The sequence below is a fragment of the Eulemur rufifrons genome, chromosome 30 (assembly GCF_041146395.1).
Source record: "Eulemur rufifrons isolate Redbay chromosome 30, OSU_ERuf_1, whole genome shotgun sequence".
NCBI classification, from domain to species: Eukaryota; Metazoa; Chordata; class Mammalia; order Primates; family Lemuridae; genus Eulemur; species Eulemur rufifrons.
Genome location: NC_091012.1, coordinates 137900489 through 137920219, shown reverse-complemented (window position 1 = coordinate 137920219; position 19731 = coordinate 137900489). Strand labels below are relative to the sequence as shown.

Here is a 19731-nt window from a genome sequence, read left to right as displayed (position 1 = left end):
CAAATCCTTCCAACGGTAACACTCAACACCACAGCAGGGTGGAGTTTCCTGGCACTGTTTCACATAACCCAGAATCCATTCTTTGTTTGAGAAGTACCTAAAGGTTTGACAGAAACCAAAGCAAACCTTATCTTGACATTTTTATGTTGTAATTTTTTGATGTTGTTCTTGGTGGGTCGGTGAAATTGGAAATGGTAAGCCGAGTATATTTTTATCTAGAGATAACTGACATCTCTCCAAACCTCCACATATCAGGTGAATTATTAACACCACAGGGCTTGCCCTGTCCTGCAAAGTATAGATTCACCACAGCACAGCGTGTTCGGATTCCAATCTTTTTTGTATTGGTTACCAGTCAACTTTCAAAGCATCCACCTGAAGCATTTGGGCAGGATACCAGTGGTGGGGAAAACTGAGGAGAGAAAAGTTGCTCGGCCTGTCCTCTGGGCCTCTTAATTGAGCCATGCGTCATCACAGATGTGATTCTGGCGTCAAGACTGGGGCAAACAGGTAGATTTAAAAAGCAGGACCAAGCACTTTATTTTGCTTAACCCCAGCAGTGAGGACGAGATATCAGATGCACACGGTTGGGACGTTTCAAAACTAAACCCAGGAGCTGGTGTTCTAAGGGCTTTGCATAGAATTTGAGTAGATTTGAATATTTTTCCAGAAATTCCTGAATGTTGGACTTGCTCCCTTGTCCTCCGTGCACTGCCTCCAAGGGCACCTGGCACAGTCTCACAGATTTCCTCCGCAAGACTCTCCCCCTTGGAACTTGCCGTTACACTCCCAAAGGCAAAAGGCAAGTTTGTGTGCGCGCCCTCCCCACTAGCAATAAAGAAGCAGGAGAAGGGTTACCAGATCATCAAAACCAGCATGATTTTGAAAAATCGGATCTTGATCACGGCTCCCATCCTTCTCTCGTTCTCGGTGTAAATGCCTTGTCTTCCTTTCAGCAGAGAGGCCACTGCAAGGAACAGAGAGGACCGTTTCCTGCCTGCGGTTCCAGCTACTGCGCGGCACAGAGGGCCAGCAAGGCAGAGCGCAGCACACGGGAGCCCTGAGCACAGCCGGGGGCCTGGGGCAGAGCAAGTCACTGACGCTCCCCACAGCGCCCAGTGGAGTCCTCACACACTCTAAGGAATATTTACTTTTAAAATTTTTACTTTGACATAATGTTAGATTTACATAAAAGTTGCGAAGATAACACAGAGCTCCTGTATACCTGTCCCCTTACCCAGCTTCCCACAACGTGAACACCATCCACAACCATGGGAGCTTTGTCACAACTAAGAAATTAACAGAGGTACATTACTTCGATTTTATTTGGATTTTCCTAGTTCAGGAACTATATCTGTCAAGGTCTCGCTCTGTTGCCAGAGCTAGAGTGCAGTGGTACAATCACAGCTCACTACAACCTCAAATTCCTGGGCTTGAACGATCCTACAGCCTCGGCCTCCTGAATACCTACGACTACAGGCACGTGCACCATGCCTGGCTTATTTTTCTATTTTTTGAAGAGAGGGGATCTCACTATGTTCCCCAGCTGGTCACCAACTCCTGGCCTCAAGCAATCCTCCTGCCTCGGCCTCCCAAAGTGCCACTGTGCACGGACGGCCAGGAGCTATATTTTTAAGGGTTTGTCTTCTCTATTATAAAAATAATTCACAGGCAAGGTGAATAAAATAAAAATAATTTACAGGCAAGGTGCAGTGGCTCATGCCTGTAATCCTAGCACTCTGGGAGGCTGAGGGGGGAAGATCACTTGAGCTCAGAACAGCCTGAGACCCCATCTCTACAAAAAATAGAAAAAAATTAGCCAGGTGTGGTGGCATGTGCCTGTAGTCCCAGTTACTCGGGAGGCTGAAGCAGAAGGATCACTTGAGTCCATGCAGCTGAGCTTGCAGTGAGCTGTGATGATGCCTCTGCACTCTAGCCTGGGTGACAGAGCGAGACCCTGTCTCAAAAAAAAAAAATTCACATTTGTTAAAATATTTAAAAAATTTTAATTTCTCCTTATAGACAGTTAGAAAATATAAAAAAGTTTAGAGAAGTATTAACGATGCCTGGTCCCTCCATCCAGAGACAACCACTGTTAACATCTTTGTGTATTTCTTTTCAGTCTTCTTCTTTTTTTTTTTTTGAGACAGAGTCTCACTCTATCACCTGGGCTAGAGTGTCGTGGTGTCATCATAACTCAAGCAATCTGAAACTCATGGGCTCAACCTCCCGAGTAGTTGGGACTACAGGCATGTGCCACCATGCCTGGCTAATTTTTCTATATTTAGTAGAGATGGGCTCTTGCTCTTGCTCAGGCTGGTCTCAAACTCCTGACCTCAAGTGATCCTCCCACCTCGGCCTCCCGGAGTGCTAGGGTTACAGGTGTGAGCCACCACGCCCAGCCTCAGTCTTCTTTCTATATGTCATTTCCATTTGTTTGATGTACTCGAATCATTTTTTATGCAATTTTGTAAAAATATGCTATATTTATTAGTAACATACTATATTTAAATGTTGATAAGAAAAGACTAGCTCAAAGAGCTGCAATCACTTCCTATTATTAGTGATAGAATACTTTGAACCATGTTTTTAAAAAATTCTACAATCAACAGCTGATCCTCGGCCGGGCGCGGTGGCTCACGCCTGTAATCCTAGCACTCTGGGAGGCCGAGGTGGGAGGATCGTTTGAGCTCAGGAGTTCGAGACCAGCCTGAGCAAGAGCGAGACCCCACCTCTACTAAAAAATAGAAAGAAATTATATGGACAGCTAAAAATATATATAGAAAAAATTAGCCGGGCATGGTGGCGCATGCCTGTAGTCCCAGCTACTCGGGAGGCTGAGACAGGAGGATTGCTTGAGCCCAGGAGTTTGAGGTTGCTGTGAGCTAGGCTGACGCCACGGCACTCACTCTAGCCTGGGCAACAGAGTGAGACTCTGTCTCAAAAAAAAAAAAAAAAAAAAAACAGCTGATCCTCCAAGCACCTTCCGGTTGAGGCAAACTTCCTCATTCCCGCTTTGCCCTGGGAGACCCTTGGCAGCCAAAGTAGGATGCAGGCTCACTCCAGGCCACGCTTCTTTAGGAGGTGGTCGGGGCTGCACCGCAGGACCTCAGCCCCAGCCCAGAGGTCTCTCCCTAGCATTCCGCAGCTCTGGACATCTGTCTTACCCAGTTCTAAGCTCCGCCTTTGACTCACTTCCTGTAAAAGGCCCAGGCCGGCGTGGCCTGGGACTGGAGCCTCCTCACTGCATACCCTGTCTGTCCCCCACCCCCGCCTCTCCTTCTGCTCCTACGGCACCTCCAGCACCTCCGCAGTCATCCAAGGACGCTCCCGGGGCAGACCTGGGATGAGCCCAGCACAGAATGGAAATGTCCACTCGTCCTGGCCTTGAGCAATGTTGGCAAAGCCTTGCTCGTGTCCATTTATTAAACTTGCCACTCTTCCCAGCTGTATTCTGTGTCTCTGGAGGATGACGAATGAGGTCAACTGTCCTGGCTAATTCCGGAAGGACAACATTTGTCATTATCTGAGCCCGAAGCATGGGGCCGTACCCAGCGGCCGTGCACCCGGAGGATGGCCCTGTCATTTACCTGCAGCCACCGTCTTTTGGAACAGGATGGGGTTGGCCACGAGCACCAGCAGCAGCGGCAAGTACGTGGTGACGTAGTGGGGGATGGCATGGTCCAGGCCCCTCTCACACCTGAGGGAGGAAACCACGTCATTCTTCCCAGAGGCAAGGCTGTGGCTGAAATACATCTGCTCATCTGGAAGCCCAGATAAGAGGGAAATGCATCAGTCTGCCTCTGACTCTGCCCAGAGGAAATCTGACTCATTTCTCGTGTCTGGAACAGGCCATAAATTGCAGGAGGGTCAGGCAGGTCGGTCACGTTTCTGCCTCATACACGGGAGGCCCTCGAAGGCGTCCCACCCGGGCAGCCTCTGAAGGTCACTGCTGGGAAAAGATAAGAGAGGAAAAGACACTCTGGGCTGGTGGATTCCAGAGTTCAAGTAGAGACGAAGGCCCTCGTTAACTAGTTAGGGCTGCAGTACTTCCTGCTTGGCTTGGCAGTAACATGAATGAGATCTAGTCCCTCTCCTTCAGCAACTCAAAATATGCCAGCTGCACCTCTAAAGTGCGCTGTCCTCATGGTTATGGGAACAATCATCTCAGAGGTTCGCGTCAGGGCAAAGGATGAGGATTTCTACGGAAGGGTCCGGGACTCACCGGCTACCACGGGACGTGGTGGGAGCCCTACGCACGTGTGTCGCCATGGTAGGAACCACCGGCTAAGAAACGCACAATGTGGAAGAGCAGACAGGTGGCACAGAGGACGGGACAACTGCAGGCCATGGGGAGAGAGGATGGCTCAGAGAGAGGGAGGCAGCAAAGCGGACGACCAAGCAGCCTCGTGGCCATGGAGGTGGGGTGACGAAAGCGAGTGAAAGCGCTCTTGTTTGGATATCCATGGAGTGATCAGCCCAGAAGGGGGCAAATGGCAGAAAATGCAAAAGAATCAGGTAGGAAAAATGCAATAGGCGTCTCCTCTGGCCATAGGAAGGATGACTGTGCCACCTTGCGATGCCACCACCTTCTAATGGGCGCTTTCCCCTTCAGCTGTGAAGGCTGAGATGCGGTCGGACCGGCTTGGGGAGAGAAAGGGAAACAAGACAAGAAGAGAAGTGACTCCAGTACAAAGACAGAAGGTAAATGACAAGAGCGTAAGGCCGTGAGCCTCAAGAATGCCGAGGGCCCCGGGTCACGGGATGTGAGGATGCAGAGATGATCAAGGATTAGGACGCTGACAACAGCAGCTCCCTAAGACCCTGAGAACCCTGCCACAGTGGCCCCCACGGGCTCAGGTGCAACTTTGCCAGGAGTCTCCAGGGTGCCAGGAGCGAGGGTGAGGGACAGAGACCCCTTGTCCAATTAAGTGCATTCTGTTATAACCGCTGTGACACTGTGTTTGTCCTGTTAAGGTCCCCCAGGAAAGCAGATTGTCCAGAAGGATCTACACAGAACTCCCTGTTCGTGTTCACAGTTGACAAGACAACACCAGTTTGGAGATGTCTAACTGAGTAGCTGCAAGAAGCTGAAAAAGAAGGGGGAGAAATGATCTATGCCACTGGTCAGCAAAGTTTCTCTGTAAGGGGACAGATGGTAAATATTTTCAGCTTCCCGGGCCACACCGTGGTCTCCGTTGCAGCTACTCAGCTGTGATGCTGTGCAAAAGCAGCCACGGGACATAAACAAATGGGTGCGGCTGCATTCCAATGAAACTTTATGTATAGAAACAGGTGGAGACCGAATTTGTCCTGAGGGTTGTGCTGTGCTGGTCCTTGGTCTACACAGCCCTAGAATCACAGACAAAGAGACACTGTCCACCTGTGTCCCAGGTTTACAATGGAAGTTACAGTACATAGCCTGGCGGGGAGGCTTTGCAACCGGGGGTTGCACGGACAGGATTTTAAACATGAAGAAATGCCCGAGACATTCGGCAGCCACCTCTGCCTGTCTCTGAGTTGCAGATGGCCGAGCGTGCAGGAGGGAAGAGAAGTGAGGAAGTGCAGGGAACAGGGGCACAGGATGAGCTCTCCCCAGGGCTCCCTGTGCCCTCTCCCACATCCTCCCGAGTCAGAGTGTCAAACTCACCTGCTCACCCCGAGGAGGCATGGAGAATACAAATTAAAGAGAGGGCGTGAGGAAGCCGCACCAACACGCGGATACACCTAAAACTTGGACACAGACTGATGCGGAGGGGTTACAGCAAAGCCTTGCACACGTGCTTGTGCGCACAGGCGCCTGGAAACACAGTCAGGAGAGGCAGAGGCAGGGGAGATGGAGACGGCTGCAGGGTGCAAGGGACTGCAGCAGTGAGCCCTCTGGGTCCTGGCTGTGAGCGCCACACCCCGTGGCCCCGAGACAATGGCCCGACTCTGTGCGTCAGGGCCCCTGTCAGAGAGCACAGCACGGGCCAGGGATAGGCTCCCCTGGGGAGCTGGAGTCCGGCTTACCTGAACACGGAGGGGTAGTAGAGCATGGCCGCTCCCTCCACGCACAGCAGGGTGGCCAGGCCCCACGCCATGATGTGGTACAGCAGCACAGTGCTAGGACACAAGCACAACGGTGGCCACAGCTCAGGGGGGTCCAGCGGTCCCGCCTTGGAGCTACCAGACCCAGCTCTCCTGCTCCAGAAAGGTCAGGACCACGCACACAGAGCAAAACCCCACCGCAAAGTTTCCTTATGTTGCGGCTGAGGATTTTTTAATTTTTTAATTCAGGTGAAATTCACATAACATAAAATCAACTATTTGAAAGGGGACAATTCAGTGGCCTTTAGTACATGCACAGTGCTATACAGCCATCGCCACTGTCTAGTTCCAAAATGTTTTCATCATCCCAAAGGAGGCCCCGTCCGCACTAAGCCCTCCCTGCCTTCCCCCACCGCAGCCCCCGGCAACCACTAACCACTTTCCGTCTTCATGGATTTGCCTGCCCTGGACGTTTCACATAGATGGAAACAAATGCTACATGGCCTTTTGTGCCTGGCTTCTTTCCACACGCATGATGTTTTCGAGGTTCATCCGGGAGGTGGCAGGTGTCAGAGCTTTGTTCCTTTCTATGACTGAATCCATGCCGAGGTACGGACAGACGGCACTCTGTGCGTCCATCCATCCAGCCATGGGCGTTGGGTTGTTTCTACCTTTTGGCTACTGTGAATTGTGCTGCTGTGAACATTCGTGTACAAGTATTCGTTCGAGTTCCTGTTCTCAATTCTTTGCGGTATAGATCCAGGAGTGCAATTGCTGGGTCAGATGGTATTTCTACGTTTAACTTTTTGAGGAAATGCCAAACTGTTTCCACCGTGGCAGCGCCGTTTTGCCACCAGCAACATAGAAGCGTTCTAATTTCTCCACACCTTTGCTAAACTTATTTCACAACTTTGATCATAGCCATCCTAGTGACAGTGGCTGCTACTTTTGAGACTTGATGTAAACAGGACCCAGTCTGCATCAACTGTGGAAGAGGAAATTCTGCCTACAGCACCCTCTGATGGCATTTTTTCATTCTCACATGCTATGACCTGAATGTGTGTGTCCCCTCGAAATTCATGTTGAAATCCTCACCCCCAAGGTGATGGCGTGAGGATGTGGGGCCTTTGGGGAGTGATGACATCATGAGGGTGGAGCCTCATGATGGGATTAGGGCCCCTATAAAAAGGACCCCAGAGAGCTCCCTCGCCCCTTCCACCATGTGGGGATACAGCGAGAAGGCGCCATCTATGAACCAGGAAGTGGGTCCTCACCAGACACAGACTCTGCCACGCCGGGATCTTGGACTCCCAGCCTCCAGCACTGTGAGAAATACATGTCTGTTGTTTATACGCCGCCCAGTGTGTGGTGTCTGTTACAGCAGCCTGGTCAGACGGAGACACCATCTCACAGGCCAGGTGCTCACGCGGTGCTCCTGCCCACCCTCCACACCTGCCCAGCCTCCCCGCTTATTCAAGGCTTATTCGGCTATAGCCGCATCCAGGAAGATGCCCTGAGGCAGAAAAGGTCTCAATGCTGAATCCAAACACCTAGCTGATTACTAGCAGCACCTGCCTTGTCCAGACCCGCTGCTCAGAGCCTCGAGGTGCTCTTCCCATCCATGGGCACAATGAAGCCCTCTGTGGCCTGCCTGTGCCGCTTTCTGCTACTTCTGTTGCCCTCCAAGGCAGGCTGGCCTGTAAATTATATCTCAACTGAAAAACGAGCATAGAGTTCTATCAGGGCAATGTGTCCCACTCAGCATTCATTGGCTGAACGTTTACTGAGCAAGAGACCATGCCTGTGGTAGGCAATGGAAACCCCAAGAATAAAGCAAAGACCCTGCCCTTGGGGGTGACCACCTGGAGAAGGTGACAAACAAGAAGCAAAGTAATGTCCCCACCCCTCCCATTGTGGGGGCAGGTGGGGGCCTGACTGGGGAGAAGCTTTTACATTAAATCAACTTCAGAGCTGTGATTAATCTAAGACATGAGATTATGTGTGTAAACTAAAGTGGCCAAACACTTGTGACAGTCCCAGTAAGGCCCCCCAAGGATGTCCGTGTCCTAATCTCCAGAACTTGTGTGACTATGTTCCCTCATATGGCAAAAGAGACTTTGCAGATGTGGTTAAGGATTTCTGAGATCAGGAGATCACCCCAGATTAACTGGGTGGGCCCCACGGAATCGGCAGAATCCACAAGAGCAGGGAATCTCTGTCAGCCTCGGAGGACTGGGGAGGAGAGAGTTTGGGAAGGACGTGACCCACCACGGCTGGCTTCGGAGATGGGGGAAGAGGCCCTGAGTCAAGGAAAGCCGGCTGCTTGTGGCAGCTGGGAGCTCGGTGTGGCGGAGCAGGGAGGCTGCGAGGCTGGGAGGAGGAAGGGCGGCAGGAGGGCATTGCGGTGAGGCCCAGGGCCCAGAACCCTGTGGGCCACAGGACAGTGTCAGTTTTAGTCTAAGTACAACGAGAATCCACTGGTGGACTCTTCATTTTTTCAAGAAAATATTTCAGTAAGATAAATCTTAAAGCTTGACAAAAACCCAACAGAATCTAGAGAAAAAAAAAAAAACTCAGTAAAAAAAGGTGGTGGGGGGTAGATTTGGGAAGAAATCAGGCAATGACTGACTCCAGGGTTTCTGGGGACATGACAGAAAGGGAGGAAAAGGGGCAATTCTTGGTTTTATCTGCTTTCTCTGTAGCGCCTGCTTCTCGGACATGGAAATGGATCCAGAGGGGTCTGCACCAAACCTTGACCTGAACCTGGGGTGTCCCACCAGGAGGACATGAACCTGACCCAGCTGGGGTCCCTCCTGGGCTGTCTGAGGCCTCCTAAGCACCGGGCTCACCCCATAAGCAAGGAGCTCCCAGCCCAGCCCAGCCCTTCCCGAATTCGTCTCCGCACCGAATGGCCAGCGCACCTGTCTGAGTGCTCAGCCCTCACGGGCAGGGGTCTCTCCAGAAGCAGGTGGGAACCGGATGGTGCCCGACAGGAGGCGGCTTTCCTTCCTCGCCTTCCTGCCTCGGCAGCCCCGCACAGGAGCGTTCTTGGACCAGCTCTGTCACTCATCTCTACTGCTGTCCAGCCCGCCCTGCTTCCCCAGGGGGTGAGGCGCAGCGGAGCTGTCCCACGGGGCGGTCCAGCACTCGCTGTCTCCTCGGCCCCACATCCGTCACCCCTCCACCAGACTCCGGGCACACAGCACAACCCCATCCCGCTGGGACCTTAACGCCAAAGGTCAGCCGTGTGGACAAAGGGGCCGGTCAGGGCTGCGAGGGAGAAAGGACGGCCTTCTACAGGGAGGGAAGAGAAACAGTTGCACACACGGAGGAGGAGGAGAATAAACATTTTGTGGCCGGCTCTCTCTCCTAAGGAGAGACTCCAACATACTTTGCCTCCCACATTGTAACCGGTTCCCGGCGTGGCCCTTCCCTGGCCGGGCCGGGCCAGGCTGGGCTGGGAGTGGGCGGGTGGGGAGGTCTCAGCAATGCAGGCTCTTGCCCAGGACCCGGGACTTTGTGGGAGACCCCGATAACCTACGCGGCGGCCTCCGAAAGGCACTGGCCTGCTGGAGAGTGCAGCATCGCTCCTTTCAGGCCCAGGCCTTGGGTGGGACGGTGCTCGCAAGCAAGAGCACTGAGGTGGCAGAGTGACAGCTCCCTGCCCCGACAGCCCTGCAAGGGGGGCGTGGGGGCGTCGCAGTCAGGTGCTGCCGGCTGTGCAGGCAGCAGCCACGTGAACCAGTGCGCGATCTCAAGTCCACGCAGGGCCGAGTCCGCACCCCACCCCAGCAGACAGCGGCCACACACGCTCGTCCTTTGTGCAAACGCCAGGCAGTTTCCACGTCCAGGCACGTGAAGGTCCTCCCGGGCCCTCTTTCCTCTCACACTTCCATTTTCACAGAGCAAGTAGTGACTTCGATCCGAGGCCTGTTCCAGGATCCCAGGTGCTTTCTGTTACTGTTTAAAACCTGTATATCCCACACCTGGAACCAGAGTTGTGGTTTCAATTCTAACTTTAAATCTGTCTTAATGACATGTCTTAGGATTCAGATGAAAAAGAAAAAATACTCCTGTGCCAAAGAAAATAGCTCAGCACTCAGAGGCTCTAGAAAGGAATGTGGAGCTGAATCCAGCCTTACCTGCAACGCCTGGCCCTCTGCCCTGGAATTGGTCAGGACACCCCCGTCCCCACCCTCCAGCTGCAGTCTCTTAATGGCCACCTGCAGATTCAGCTCCACCCACGGCTCTGGAAACAACCTGCCTCTTAAAAGAGGAGCTACAAAGGCTTTTGAACCCACGCTCTCAGCCCTGGCTCCGACCATCCAGTGGTGTCCCCTCGAGACCTCACATGCAGCCTCTGGGAAGTGGGACTTGTGCCAGCTAAGAGCTGGGGACCTTGTCTCCATGGCAGCTGAGCACCTGTCCTCTCGCTCTGCCCTGTGCCTGTTCCTCTTTGACGGGAGAGCCCACTTCACTCCCCACAGACGGTCATCCTAGTCCTGGAAACCCGCCCTTGCTCTTGTCCTTGGGAGGCCTCTGAATGCTTCACGTCCTCAGACATTCACCTTTTGCATGATGGTGGGTCCCCGCGGCCACACTCTGCCCAGCATCCGCCGGACTCCAGCACCCCTGGCGTCCTGCCTTATGAACACTGAGCTCCAAAATGAATTCCCAAACGCTCTCCTGGGGGTGAGGGAGGCTTCGTGACTGCCTATCCCAGCTTCTAGGGCCTCTGCCTGTCCTCTGAGTGCACACAGTTCTCAGACTGCCGCGTCGGACCTCACACGTTCGACAACATGCCTGAAAAATGCTTTCTTGCTTTTCAGCTATTTATTGCTGTGAATCTACATTCTCCTACCTAACTCAAATCAAGATGCCCTGAAGGTCAGAAATGACTGATACCCATCTAGAGGATCAACTGAAACTGTATATATCCATGCTGCAACCAAATATTCAAATGCTTTCCAACAAAAAGCAGGCACAACAAAGTCATTAAAAGGTTAATTAACTTTAAAATTAACAAGTAGTTTTCATTTTTTGAAATATTAAGTGCATAGCAGTTAAATTTTTACAAAATGTACATTTTTAAGTATATCTAATTGAAGTTTCTTGAATGAGGCCTTATTTGATTATAGCTAAATTAATGCGGCCTTCCAACATGAAAAGGTTCCCCACCCCTGGTATAAATCTTTGTGACCCTGGGTTAGGCAATGATTTCACAGAAAAGAAAGGAAAAGCATAAGAAAACAAAGAAAGAAACAGAAAAAATTGGACTTCATCAAAATAAAAAAACTTTTATGCTTCAAAAGATACCACCAAGTAAGTGTAAAAACAGCCCACAGAATGGGATAAAATATTTGTGAACTATATAAAGTACTTGTATCTAGACTATATAAAGAACTCCAACTCAATAATAAAAAACAAATAGCCCAATTAAGCAATGGGCAAAGGAGTTGAATAGACATTTCTCCAAGAAGGTATACAGATGGCCAATAAGCACACGAAAGGATGCTCAACATCCTTAGGCATCAGTAAAATCAAAAGCACAATGAGTTACCACTTCACACACACTAGGTTGGCCAAAATTAAAACAAACAGATAATAACAAGTGTTGATGAGGATGTGGAGCAATTGGAACCCTCATACATTGCTGATGAGAATGTAAAACGTCTCCCCCACTTTGGAAAACAGTTTAGCAGTTTCTTACAAGGTTACACCCAGAGATACAACATGGCCCAGCAATTTCATACCTAGGTACATACTCAGGAATATATGATGAAACCTATGTCCATACAAACACTAAAACGTTCATTGTGGCATTATTCCTAATAGCCAAAACAATGGAAACATCCTAAATGTCCAATGACTGATAAATGGATAAACAAAATATAGTATATCCATACAATCAATTATTATTCAACAATGAAAAGGAATTGTCTTAGTCTGTTCAGGCTGCTACAACAAAATACATGCCGGGCGTGGTGGCTCACGCCTGCAATCCAAGCACTTTGGGAGGTCAAGGTGGAAGGATTGCTTGAAGCCAGGAATTTGAAACCAGCCTGGGCAACATAGTGAGACCCTATCTTTACAAACAATAAAAAATAGGCTGGCTCGGTGGCTGGCGCCTATAGTCTCAGCTACTCAAGAGGCTGAGGCGGGAAGATCACTTGACCCCAGCAGTTCAAGGCTGCAGCTGCAGTGAGCTATCACTGAGCCACTGCACTCCAGCCTGGGTGACAGAGTGAGACCCTATCTCTTAAAAAGAATACCGCAGGCCGGGCGCGGTGGCTCACGCCTGTAATCCTAGCACTCTGGGAGGCCGAGGCGGGTGGATCGCTCGAGGTCAGGAGTTCGAGACCAGCCTGAGCAAGAGTGAGACCCCGTCTCTACTAAAAATAGAAAGAAATTATATGGACCACTAAAATATATATATATACAAAAAATTAGCCGGGCATGGTGGTGCATGCCTGTAGTCCCAGCTACTCGAGAGGCTGAGGCAGTAGGATCTCTTAAGCCCAGGAGTCTGAGGTTGCTGTGAGCTAGACTGACGCCACGGCACTCACTCTAGCCCAGGCAACAGAGTGAGACTCTGTCTCAAAAAAAAAAAAAAAAAGAATACCGCAGACTGGGTATCTTATAAATAACAGAAATTTATTTCTCACAGTTCTGGAGGACGGCAAATGCAAGATCAAGGCGCTGGCAAATTTGGTGTCTGCTGAGGACCTACTTCCTGGTTCATAGACGGCACCTTCTCACTGTGTCCTCACATGGTGAAAGGGGCCAGGGAGCTCTCTGGGGCCTCTTCCATAAGGGCACGAATCCCACTTATGACCTAATCACTGCCCAAAAGGCCCCACCTCCTAATACCATCACCTTTGGGGTTACGATTTCAACATAGGAGTTTTGAGGGGACACAAACATTCAGACCACAGCAGGAATAAGTACTGACACACGCTGCAACATGGGCAAACCTTGAAAATGTTATGTATGCTGAGTTTAAAAAGCCAAGCACATCGGGTCATATATCGTATGATTCCACTGATATGAAATGTCCAGAATAAGTAAATCCCTAGAGACAGAAAGTAGACTTATGGTTGCCATGGCCAGGGGGAGGAGGAAATGAGGGTAAGTAACCAATAACTGTCTGAGATTTTGGGGGCATAACTAAAATGTCACAACATTGGATGATGGTTATGGTTGCACAATTCTGTGAGTATACTAAAAACCACCGCATTTTACACTTTTAAACAGGTGAACTTTGTAAAGCTGTTAAAAAAAAAAAAAAACAAGCGAAGGCTCCAACCAAAGGGGACCTGATTCAAGTGGACCATGAACATGGAGTGGCGGGGGGTCGGGGGGGGCAAGTGCTTCCTGGACTTGGAGCCCTGCCCTGCCACCGTCCAGTTTCTCTTTGTCCATTAAGCTCTCTGTGTTGCTGTTTCCTCAACACATGCGCACATACAACTACAGTAACAGCTGACATCTATCAAGAGCCTCGACGGCCAGGCACTGCGCTTAACCATTCACACGGACTATAGTGTTTATGCCTCCTGGTGACCTCACACAGTGGGTACCATGTTACAGCTGAGGAAACAGAAGTCCAGAGAGGTTAAACAACTTGCCAACAGTTACACGGCTCACAAGTGACTGGGCTGGAGTTCAAACCCACCGGCACACAAGTTACTAACGCTGTGTCATTCCCTGCCAAGCAGCCCCCTTCCGCTCCAGCACTCTTGGGCCCCAGACTTAGCACGAACTATCAATACATACTTAGAATATTTTTCCTTCAACCTTTGTACGCAATGAAAACTTGTTCACATTCCCGCCAATTCTTTTTTAGTATTTCTCTAGTCCCAAATTTATTGAATTACTTGTTTTTAAGGTTTTTAAATCCTCAATGTTTTGAAACTGCCTTTGCCCTCTTATAAAAATTGAGCTTCAGTGGATAGTTCTAGACAGAGAGGCCAGCTGGCAGAGTCTGATGGATGGTGTCTGCCCTACTGCAAAATACTTGGCTCAGTGGTATCTCCAAACTCTCCTCATAAAATAGAACCGGGCCGAAATCCCTGCTTGTTTCCTCGGTGAATACCTCAGCCCCGCTGATCTCCGGATCACCAGGTAGGCGTCCACCGCATAGCAAAACAGCCACCAGAAGCAGGCGCTGTACAACAGCTGGATCCACATCTGTAATCAACAAGAGCCCAGCATCAAAGCACCACGCGCTGCCCAGCCCACCCGTGGAATAAAGCAGCTGACGTCAGGAAGCAGCCCAGGAAAGCTCTCGGGACACGTGTGGGCGCAGACCCTGGAACCAAGGGGAAGACGTGGCCTGGGTGTGTGTGCTTGTCCTGTCTCCTCAGCCAGATTTGACTAACGAACTCCACCTTCTGGCCCACTTGTACGCTCGGCAGGTGAAGGTCTAAGATGTGCGGTTTAAACTGGTATGAAGGTTCACGGGGGCTTTGAACTGGAAGCTGCTTTTCTGAGAACGAATTAGTACGGGCAGGAAAGACTCAGAACGTCCTTTCAAGTAGAAGGCGAAGGGAGTGTTCAAAACAAGATCAAGGCCGGGCGCGGTGGCTCACGCCTGTAATCCTAGCACTCTGGGAGGCCGAGGTGGGTGGATTGTTTGAGCTCAGGAGTTCGAGACCAGCCTGAGCAAGAGCGAGACCCCATCTCTACTAAAAATAGAAAGAAATTATATGGACAGCTAAAAATATGTATAGAAAAAATTAGCCGGGCATGGTGGTGCATGCCTGTAGTCCCAGCTACTCGGGAGGCTGAGACAGGAGGATCGCTTGAGCTCAGGAGTTTGAGGTTGCTGTGAGCTAGGCTGAAGCCACGGCACTCACTCTAGCCTGGGCAACAGAGTGAGACTCTGTCTCAAAAAAAAAAAAAAAAAAAAAAAAAAACACAAGATCAAGATGTCTCGTTATCATGGGCTGAAACAGATGCTCCTTCGTCGGGGAGGGAGGCAAGGAAGGTGGCCACTCTGCCACAGAGCAGGCAGTCAACACCGCATCAGTGTGCGTAGGCACGCACTTCGCGTCACTCCCTTGAGCATCACATAACATATATGTGTGTGTCTGTGTGCATGTATAATGTATACTTATTTATTTAATGATTTGTTTATATGTTTGCATACTCTAATCTATTTAAATATATATTTCATTAAGCGAAATACATCCAATATGTTGATAACTTTTTTTTTTTTTTTGCCAGCTGGATTTGACTGTGGCTCTATTTCAGGCAAGGTGCACGTGTGTGCTGAGGGGTGGAGGTGGGGGAACAGCACCCGAGTGCGCAGCAGCCCGTGGAAGGTTTGTTAAAACCCAGATGGCTGGCTGCGTTCCTGATCAGTAGGGCTGGGGCAGGGCCTCAGAATCTGCATTTCCTACAGACTCCCTGAAGTTGGTGCTACTGGGCTTTGAGGCCCACAGCGCACACCTTGAGCACAGGTAGGGGGGAGGGCGGACAAAAGGGGGTCGGCTTACCGCACTCCCCACGCAGAAAGTAGCAGGCCAAACGTCTGTTCCGTTCACATCGGAGATGCTTTCAACGAAATCTGGGCATGCTAACCACACCGTAGACCGGATTACAATACCTGAGAGAGAGTTAGATGGTACTTTGTATCTGATACTAATTCAAATCTAAAGCTGACTTGTTGCTTTGTAAAAATGATTGATAGGTAGATAGATAGTAAGAAGGTAGGAGGAGTGAATGAAGCAAGAAAGAAAGGAAGGAAGGAAAAAAGGGAGGGAGGAAGGGAAAAAGAACAGAAGAAGAAAAGAAAGAGGGAGGGAGGAGGGAAGAAAGAAAGAAAGAAAGAATATGTATATTGGTGCATGCAGAGAGAGAACAAAAGAAGATTGAGTTACTCAGAAAGTAACTCCTACAGCAGCAAAGCAAACCTGGGCACTTTGATTTCAACTTAAACCACTGTTAGCCACAGTCTCATCCCCAAATTTCTTTGTTTACTTGGCATTACAAAACCACTATGCGACTAGCAATCTATTTCTCAGCTGCATTTTTAATGTCCACGTTAATTATTCCTCATATAAAAAAGAATCATTCAAAAAGCACAATTTGGAAGTTTTAATATATAGTTCCTTCATTCTTTTTAAAAATACATTTAAGATTTTCACAAATTAGGTCTCAATAATTTGCTTCTAATATTTATTATTTGTGAGTTCCCCTTGCTATTAGACACAAATATCTAACACTCAAAACAGTACACACACTCATGGAATATATTATGGTACTTTGTTAGGTAATGCAATACTTTTTGTTTAAACTTGTACTATGTAACATACTGCTAAAGGAAAACTGTAAACAATACAAAGCTATACACTATATATTAGTGTATACCGGTATACATGTAACACACTACTTGACATGCACTATGCAATACACTATTGAACACACACCATGTAATACACTGCTGAACACATATTGTGTAATATAGTACTAAACACACACTGTGCAATACACTACTGAACAGGTACTAGGTAATACACTGCCAAACACTATATAATACACTGAGCAATACACCACCAAACACACACTATGCAATACACCACCAAACACACACTATGCAATACACTACTAAACACATACTGTGTGATACACTATTAAACATAAACTGTGTAATACACTACTAAACATACACTATGTAACACACTACTGAACACACACTATGCAATACACTACTGAACACATGTAATACACTACTGAACACATACTGTGTAACATACTATTAAAAAGACACTATGGAATACACTACTGAACTCATTATATAGTACACCACTAATAATATACTATGTAATACCCTACTAAACACAAAGGATTTACTACACTCGTGAACACATACTATGTAATATGCCACTAAAGGACAACTGTGGTAACTAAAAAGCTTAAGATATATCTTCTCATTATCAAGCCACTGCTAACAAAAAAATTCCTTTCTTCTGTATAGCACCTTAAAATTTTCAGCATATAGCACTCCTTTGAGCTTAAGGAAAGCCCAATGCAGTACGCATTCAAATTTCTTATTTTTCCGTAAGGGGTCCCGACCATGCAGCCCTCTCCTGACTTCCACTTCTGCCCATTTGCCCACAACGTCATCACTGCCCTTCTAAAGCTAATGGATATGCAAGTATTATTTGCTAGCCATTAAAAGATGTTTAGGTACATCTTATTTCCAGACATTCAAGTTATAGAAACTAAATTACTATGAAGACGCTTTTCCAAAGTGATTTAGTAGAACCAGGAAAAAAAACAATTTTGATTGACTTGTCCTGTGCCAAAATGATTTTATCCCTAATGGAAAGGGAATGTTGCTTCCTCGTCTCATTCCTCACGTCTGAGAAAGCAACTTGAGGTTGCACAGAATTATTTGAAGTCAAGGTTCTTGAGTGTCTCCAGTCAAATCTTTGTCACTTTGGGCATAGAACAGGACAGGACTGGGCCCTGGGACACATAGCCACCTGTGCCCAGACACCTGCTCAAGGTGGTGTACAAAGGGCAGTTAACATATACTTAACAGCCTTTGATTCAAGGACAAACATTACTGGAAAATACATTTTCAAAATGGTCAGCACCCATCAGCCAATTGCAAAGGGTGGACAGTATTTGGATCCTGATTTGAACAAACCAACTGTAAAATAACCTTTTTGAGACAAATGGACATACCCTGATAATATTAAGGAATTGGTTTTAATTACTTGAAAGTGATAATGATATTAGAGATATATATGTTTAGAGTTCTTATGTTTTAGAGCTCTATACTGAGATCTAAATGGACGAAATGATACGAAGCCTGGGATTTGCTTCAAATTAATCCAGTGAGGAGGGTGATGAGGGATGTGGGTGAAGCTGGATGATGGGTACAGGGAAATTCATTACACTTGCTTCTATATAATATACTACATTTATGTATATTGGAAATTTTCCAAAATGAAAAGTTAAACAAAATGGCAAAATCTAGCTTAGAGGTCTATAAAAAATGTCATGCTATAGTTTAAAGCAGATGTTGGCAAACTTGTTCTGTAATGGACCAGACAGTAAATATTTTCAGTTTTGTGGGCCATACTTTCTCCATCCAACGTTCAGTCTGCCCTCCTAGGGCAAAAGCAGCCCTAGACAATGCATAAGTGCACGTGCATGGCATAGCTTCGTACCCATGAAACTTTATTTATGGTCACTAATATTTAAATTTCATGTATAGTCCCATGCCAGCAAATATCCTTCTTATTCTGATTCTTAAAAACATCTTAAAATGCTTGTAATCCTAGCATTTTTGGAGGCCAAGGTGGGAGGATCACCTGAGGTCAGGAGATGAAGACCAGCCTGAGCAAGACTGAAAGCCCGCTCCACAAAACATAGAAAAATTAGCGGGGGGGGTTGAGGAGGGTGCCTATAGTCTCAGCTACTGGGAGGCTGAGGGAGGAGGATTGCTTGAGCCCAGGAGCTTGAGGCTGCAGTGAGCTATGATCAGACCACTGCACTGTAGCCAGGGCGACAGAGTGAGACTCTGTCTCAAAAAAAACAAAACAAAACAAAACAAAACCTTAAAATCTAAAACTATTCTTAACTCATGTAGAGGAGTGGCAGCAGGATTTGACCTGGGCGCTGCAGTTTGCACGCATGTGGTGTGCAAACCAAACCTAAAAGGCCTGGACAGGGAAGGGGTTCAGGTTAAAAAACACTCTGGAAAGACCATACAGCGCAAAATAGAAAGGCGCGCGCGTGCGCGCACACACATATACACACACACACACACACACACACACAGTGTTAACTGTTAGGCTCTCTCGGTGCAGTTAAGCAAAACCCACTGCTTAACTGCGCTGTCTGAAGTTTCCCTATATCAAACACAATAAACTTGTCTTTAAAATCTCAACGTCCCTTGGACATGAATTTTACCGACCATCTTGCTTTGCAGAATCACCTGGTCGTCCCGGTCGGGGATCCCTAGAGAACGGCCTCCAGCTTCCAGCGTAGGATCCCTGCCCCACCCAAGGGCTGTGCCCTCCCGGGACACCCGTCACTTCTCAACTCCGGGGCCGCGCGCCCTCCCCGGACACCCGCCAGGTCCAGCCCCGTGGGCCGGCGCCCTTACCCAGGCAGCCGAGCACGTCGCAGACGGCGGCGGCGCGCAGGATGCGGACCGAGGCCGGCGGGGAGATGGCGGGGGCCCCGGGACCCACGGGCCGGCGCCGGGGCAGCAGCTGCAGGAGGCTCAGCGCCAGGCCGAGCGCGCCGCTGCCCAGACACAGTGCGTGGAACGCCCGCGGCTGGAAGCTCAGCACGAGCTGCGTGGCCGCGTCCCGCGTGGGGCAGCAGAAAGTCCCCAGGCGAGGAGAGGCCATGGCCCTGCTGGGGGAAGCGACGCGGGAATGCCAGGACCCCGCCGGCCGCCTGGGTCATGTGCTGGGCGGGCCGGGGGCATCACGCGCCCTGCTCTCCCCCTCCACCCCAACGCCCCCCCCCCGCCCCCCGCGCTTGCAGAAAAGGCGCCAGGCGCGGTGGGGGCCCCTGTGCCCTCCGCAAACGCCACGAGGCTTCACGAGGGTGATGCTTGGGCGGTGGAGGAGGGGGAGAAGAGGGAGGGAGGGGAGAGGGGAAGGGGGAGGTCTGTAAGGTCAGCTTTCTCCCCATTCACCAAGGCTTCCTGGTGGTTTCATTCTCCAGCGTCTA

At 49.2% G+C, this 19731-nt stretch overlaps 1 protein-coding gene across 1 annotated transcript in view; it reads right to left on the bottom strand.

Moving 5' to 3' along the window:
• The window catches only part of GPR143 (G protein-coupled receptor 143), a 33882-nt gene extending 14464 nt beyond the window's left edge, over window positions 1–19418 (bottom strand). Inside the window, exons 1-6 of the mRNA XM_069464320.1 lie at window positions 19154–19418; window positions 15528–15637; window positions 14123–14217; window positions 6013–6105; window positions 3591–3700; window positions 859–967 (exon numbers count right to left, since the gene is read on the bottom strand). Coding sequence (XP_069320421.1) covers window positions 859–967; window positions 3591–3700; window positions 6013–6105; window positions 14123–14217; window positions 15528–15637; window positions 19154–19403 — 767 coding nt within the window. The 5' untranslated portion in view covers window positions 19404–19418. The remainder of the gene's footprint in view (window positions 1–858; window positions 968–3590; window positions 3701–6012; window positions 6106–14122; window positions 14218–15527; window positions 15638–19153) is intronic.
• Between the last annotated feature and the right edge of the window lie 313 nt (window positions 19419–19731).